Here is a 6020-nt window from a genome sequence, read left to right on the forward strand (position 1 = left end):
CTGTTCGTAAACAGTGTTCCACACATCTTAGCTTTCAAAATCATCACATATAGTTGTATATAGTACTGTATATTAAAAGCATAATATATTTATTTCAACATTGTTTTACTAAAACTATTTTTTAAATATGACTTTAATTGCATGTATAATTTATTAATAACTGCATTTATTTTTTTAAATAAATACAAATTTCTCTCATAAACAAATATTAGAGTAAACAGTCATACAAACAATATTTTTACAGTTCAGAGTGAGTTTTTTTTTGCCCTCTCCAAATGGCTCAGCAGAAATAAATGATGTTTTGATACCAAAATTCTGTTTAGTATGTTTATCCACATTGCTTCATTCTGCTGTTATTTTGGTTGAGTTTAACTTGACTCCAATGCACTTTTAAATTTTTGGACACAAATTTAAACTCCACCCACAATCACAACTGTCAGGGGTCTTAAACGTAAGTTTATCACTGATAGAGAGAAAAAGAGAGGGAGAAAGAGAGGGGGGAAGAAAGAGAGGGAAAGGGTAACCAGCACTAATGCCACTGTGAACTTTTTTGTAAATATTTTTTTTATTTAACACTAATTTCTGGGTTTCTGCCCTTTGTCTGTTGCACATCCAAGACTCTTTTTGGACAAGACGACACATATTATAAGTTATTTCGATAATAAATGCTAAAAGGGCACCAAACGGATGGCTGTGACTCAAGCCGTACTGCCTTCATTTTCGAACTTCTGCAACGCCTCCGAAAACATGAAGGTATGTTTGTTTCAGTTATTTTAACTTAGCAAACTTGGATTAATTACTATTTTTAAGGTAATTACAACTGTTCATTTTGATAGTGACTTTAATCGTATAAAATCTCTTTTAACCGTTGGCTAGTTTCATACTAAATGTGTAATCTCCCTTCAGAAAATAAAACTGAAGGGAGGTCTTTGTATACGGTTGTTTATAAACAAACATGTTTGATTTTAAAATTCAAAAATGGTTCAGAATTCAAATTTAAAAATCAATTTTAAAATTTTTGATGACTCCAAAGGCTTGGAAGTTTGAAAAAGGTTTCTTGGATCTGGACTCCAAGGATCTACACCAAAGCACCGGCAGCTATAAACCTTCTCAGTTTCTGTCAGATGAACACCATGATGGCAGTGAGGGATGCTGGGATATGGAGTTCCTGCTGTCTGACTGGGACAGTGCATCACCTGAACGGTCCAACTCTCAAAACTACACTTCCCAGCGGCCGCCGCTCCAGGACCAGGTTCACAGTCCTGATCTTTACCAGGTCCAGGAGCTGAATGGACCAAATGGATTAAATGGTCCAAGATCAAATAGACACCAAACATCCGTTACAAGTTCACTGGCTGAGCTGCTTCCTCAAGAAGCATCTTTAAGTTCTTCGTTGCCTGACCTTTTTAATGGAGGATATCTGGAGCTGCAACAGCAGCAAACTGCAAAATCATTCACCCAACCAGAAAACCCCCATCAGTTCAGTGGTTTCCCTATTGCTAATGACATCAACAGAGAAAACGAGAGAAACATGGGGAAGATGAAGTCGTGGGATTTTGGACACTATCCTCAGCCTGCAGCACCTTTGATACCCTTCCCCGACTCCCCGAAATTCGTCCAGACGTCTGGGATCGCCATGGACGCTTTGGTGTTTCCTTCACACCATCACTATAACTTCATCCAAAACTACTCGCACACCAGACTCTACCAACCGCAAGTGAACTACGTGCACAGGCAGCAGGCCAGCCACTATCAATCCACACAGAGCATGGTGCCTGACTCCACAGTGCCACCTGCAGGTCTGGAAGGGAAGCGCATACGGAGGGGGGTGTTGAAGAGGAAAGCCACGGTTCACAGTTGTGAATACCCAGGCTGCCATAAGACCTACACCAAGAGCTCTCATCTCAAAGCACACCTCCGAACACACACAGGTAATCTGAATACACACTTTTAACAAAAGCATGTGCAGGGTGCATATGTCATATGTCTATGTTTAGGGTCTGAATGTTATAGAATGGCATGTTTATTACTGCAAATCTGCTGCAGTTATCTTAGTTAATTTGGAATCATTTATACATTATATTATTTATTAGTAATTAACTTACTAATAAACTTTAACTAAATAAACTAATAAACTAAAATAAACTTTAGTAATTTCAGTACTTCAGTTAGCTGCCAATTTCCAACTTTTAAAAACATCATCTGATTTTTTTTGGTTTGTTTTATTTTAGCTTTATTTCAATTAACTAAACAATGTTTTATAGTTTTAGTTTAATTAACAATAACCGCAATGCAGGACATTTGTCTCCATTTAGACACATGCAAACCCTAGAATGTGACATATCCTGTTGCTGATTGCTACTTTGTTGTGGTGTCCAAATTTCATATGCACAAAGCCTTGTTTAAATGCATTTGTAGAAAGAAATAGAACATCTGAATCACTTGTAAACCATCTAATCACAGTTCATTTTGTTTTTATAAGCCATTTAGGGGCAAGTAGATTATTCCACAACAGACTATTATGTAAAAAATGCTGAAAACATTCAAAACTATATACAGAATATGCAGAGGCTGAGACTATGTAGAAATGCAGCCCATGTCTTTACCTTCTTTCATTTCTGTTGTCCTCAGGTGAAAAGCCGTATCACTGCACGTGGGAAGGTTGCGGGTGGAAGTTTGCCCGTTCGGATGAGTTGACGAGGCATTTCCGAAAACACACGGGACAGAAGCCATATGAGTGTATGCTCTGCCACAGAGCCTTCAGCCGGTCCGACCACCTGGCATTACACATGAAGAGACATGTGTGAGACCAAACATAAACAAAACACAAAAACCAAATCAGTCCACACTCCACACATTGAGGTTAGTCCGTGAGGGCATTTCAGAGGTTTTGAGAGGACCTGTGTTCAGCAGGTGATGTGCTGGACATTGTTAATACATAAAGCACTATTGCATAAACATACAACTGACATGTACATACTGTACATTATATGACAAAGGGGATGAGTTGGTCATTTTTTTCTTTTTCAAATGAAATTATAATCATAAGTAGGTTACACGATAAAATCAAGAGCTCCAAATTTGTGGTTACTGACAGTAAAAACATCAGACTTATTTCCAATCTGGACCCTTTAGCTAAACTGTATGAATTGGAAAACGGTAAAGAAATTATTGGAACCCACCCATCAAAAATGGGTTACTGTGAAAAATAAAAAAGACAGAGGCAGGGCAGCGTGAAACGCTCTCATTGCTGTAATGTAAGAAAACTCCCGAAATGAATTGGAATTAGCTCATGTACATAAATATGCAGAGATATATGTAGCTAAAAGTGTGGTTTTTACAGAAAATGACAAAAAAAGAATTATGTGTTGCTGTTCAGGTCAGCGGTGTGCTTTGTATTATTTTATATTGTTTTGTTTTTGATCTTATTTCTTATTTATTGTCTGTAGTCCTTATTGTGTGGGAGTTCTTTGGCATTTTAAATGTTACCAAAAGTCATAAGAGTCTTCATGGGTAATGGTAATTTTGCTATTTATATAAAAGGATACCATCAAGATAAAAAATAAATATATTTTGCCTTTCATGCTAATATTAATGTTTTTGTGAAGCATATATTGTTTTACTGAATATATGATCATCTATTTATGTGATCTTATTCACTAATAAAGCAACTGCAAACCTGCACTTTCTGTAAGTCTCATTTCTAACCAACAGATGGCAAACTAATGCACAACACTATATGTGCATCTACTGCTCCAATGCACTGGACAAAATATCAATGTTATTATTATTATTAGATTTAATAGCATTTATTTTGGACCCCTGGAGAAATACCTTGACGTTTTATCACTTTATATATACCAAATTATATAAAAGCTAAAGCAAAAAAGAAGAAACCTGACAAAACACCCTCAAAAAGACCCACAGTGACCACAAGACTTATTGGCCCTAGTCGGTTTACTTGGTTAAACCTGTTTGGGGGGATACAACTGAGATTAAGCAGTCTGGGATTATCCTGGGTTATGTTTTGAGCGTCAGACACACGTCACACATGCACTTATGCGATCACTGCAAGGGGCCATCTGAGGACACGGTGCATTGTGGATCTGGTTAGAAGATATTACGCTTGTTTGAGAGGCACAGCAAATGGAAGCTGGAAGGCAGCAGACTGTTACCACATACCAATTTAGCATAGCTAACTTCCTCTCCAGAACACATACTGTACATAAAATGATAAGAAAAGTCTTGTTAATGAAAAAACGTTTTTAATTGACTTATACTTTAGGGACAAATTAATTCCTAGAAGTTTGCTGAATCTGATCAAACCAGCCTTTCAAGACATTTAAGGACATTCTCAATTAACTCATACAGAGTCATGTGAAAAAAATGTTACACCCTCTTTAAATCACATGGTTTTATGTATTAGGACTAGGTCTGTCAGTTTAACACGTTAACTTCATTAATTAGTTATGAAAAAATAATGCGATTAAAATATTTTAACGCAGTGAACACGCTGGCCACACCCCCAGACCTGTATATCATGTTATATTTCATATAGTTGACTGTTGGAAAATATGATGCAGGGCAACAATTCCACAAATGCAGTTATGCCCTAAAATGGAAGATACTGGTGCAAAAAAATGTCCCTGTATGTGTTTTGTCTCATATTTATATATAATCACATATCACACAATATCAATATCACAATATGACACGAGTGCTGATTTTATCCAGATCTATAACGGGTTTAAATGTGATTTTATACAACAGTTCAGTAAATAAGAAGTTGATACTGTGTTATATTTTAAACACAATATTGTGTTTTTGCTCAACTTTGCAGAGAACATATTACCTTTGAAGCCACAGCAGAATTATTGCCATAGCAGAATTATTGCATATCTCCGAGCAACACAGCAGTGTTTAGTTACTGAATGAATCCGCGTTTTGAATGAATAGTGTGAATCAATGATTCAAAGGCCCATTTATAAAGAGAATCAATCAGCCGTTTTAACAAATGGAATGAATGACTCATGAAAACATTTACCGCCACCTGCTGGCAGATTTAGTTTCTTATTTAGAGTATAATTTCATTATAAAATAATAATAATAATAATAATAATAATAATAAAAATAATAAAAACATTAAAGGGATAGTTCACCCAAAAAATTTTAATTCTGTCATTGTTTACTCACCCTCATGTCTTTTTGTGGAACATAAAAGAAGGTGTTTTAACAAAGCTGCTTTGGTTACCAATGACTTTCATTGAATGAAAAAAAAAAAATACTGAGATGTTTCTCAAAAATGATGTTTCATAGTTTACGTTAGGCCATTGCAGACTAAATGTTTATGTTAATAAATCTTATGCTGAATAAAATATTTCTTTCTAAAGCTACTATTTGCAATGTCTACTTGCTACTTTCAAACTTTTAACACAATAATAGCTTTAAATAATCTTTTGTGGGTATTTTCACAACCAAATTTAGTTTGCAATTTGAAACATCATGTAACTAATTGGACTGAAAATTTTAATCGACTGACAGCCCTAATTAGGACGTAATAAAAAACTTCATCATGGTCTGCTTGCTTTGTAGTCTCAGGACCTGAGCACCTCGCAGTCACTGAGTCGACTATGAACTTCTCTGTTTAGTCAAATGAGAAGCCATTTGTCAGACAGCTAAAGCTTGGTCAAAATTGGGTCATGCAACAGGACAGCCAGCAAATCTACAACAGAATGGCCTAAAAAGAAAAGAATCAAGCTGTTGCAATGGCCCCGTCAAAGTCCAGACCTCAACCCGATTGAAATGCTGTGGTGGGACCTTAAGTAGGTGGTGCATAAACAAGTGCCTGCAAACCTCAAAAAACTTAAGCAACACTTTACTGAGTCAAAATTCCTCTGCAATGATGTGAGACAAAACAAAACAAAAAACAATTTATGTTATCGCTAAATCCTATTGAGCCATCAGGGTTTTCACACATTGCTTCTCCATATTTAGCTAAATGATGACACAGTGTATCATGC

General features: G+C 36.0%; 2 protein-coding genes across 2 annotated transcripts in view; one reads left to right on the forward strand and one right to left on the reverse strand.

Annotated features, from left to right (window-relative positions):
- Positions 1–2731, reverse strand: part of plppr2b (phospholipid phosphatase related 2b) — a 147379-nt gene extending 144648 nt beyond the window's left edge. The window contains exon 1 of the mRNA XM_051112666.1: positions 2607–2731. The gene's annotated coding sequence lies outside the window, so the exon portion shown is untranslated. The remainder of the gene's footprint in view (positions 1–2606) is intronic.
- klf1 (Kruppel-like factor 1 (erythroid)) lies at positions 460–3682 on the forward strand. The gene is made up of 3 exons (XM_051112660.1): positions 460–753; positions 1034–1931; positions 2632–3682. The coding sequence occupies exons 1-3, from the start codon at positions 688–690 to the stop codon at positions 2805–2807; spliced, it is 1140 nt and encodes a 379-aa protein (XP_050968617.1). The 5' UTR covers positions 460–687; the 3' UTR covers positions 2808–3682.
- Positions 3683–6020: the final 2338 nt, after the last annotated feature.

The sequence above is a fragment of the Labeo rohita genome, chromosome 6 (genome assembly GCF_022985175.1).
Source record: "Labeo rohita strain BAU-BD-2019 chromosome 6, IGBB_LRoh.1.0, whole genome shotgun sequence".
NCBI lineage: Eukaryota > Metazoa > Chordata > Actinopteri > Cypriniformes > Cyprinidae > Labeo > Labeo rohita.

Excerpts from the sequence above, each read along its gene's own strand:
- klf1 (XM_051112660.1), top strand. The coding sequence starts at position 688 with ATGGCTGTGACTCAAGCCGTACTGCCTTCATTTTCGAACTTCTGCAAC. Across the intron at positions 754-1,033 it reads ACGCCTCCGAAAACATGAAG|GCTTGGAAGTTTGAAAAAGG; the intron begins GTATGTTTGTTT and ends ATGACTCCAAAG. Across the intron at positions 1,932-2,631 it reads ACACCTCCGAACACACACAG|GTGAAAAGCCGTATCACTGC; the intron begins GTAATCTGAATA and ends TGTTGTCCTCAG.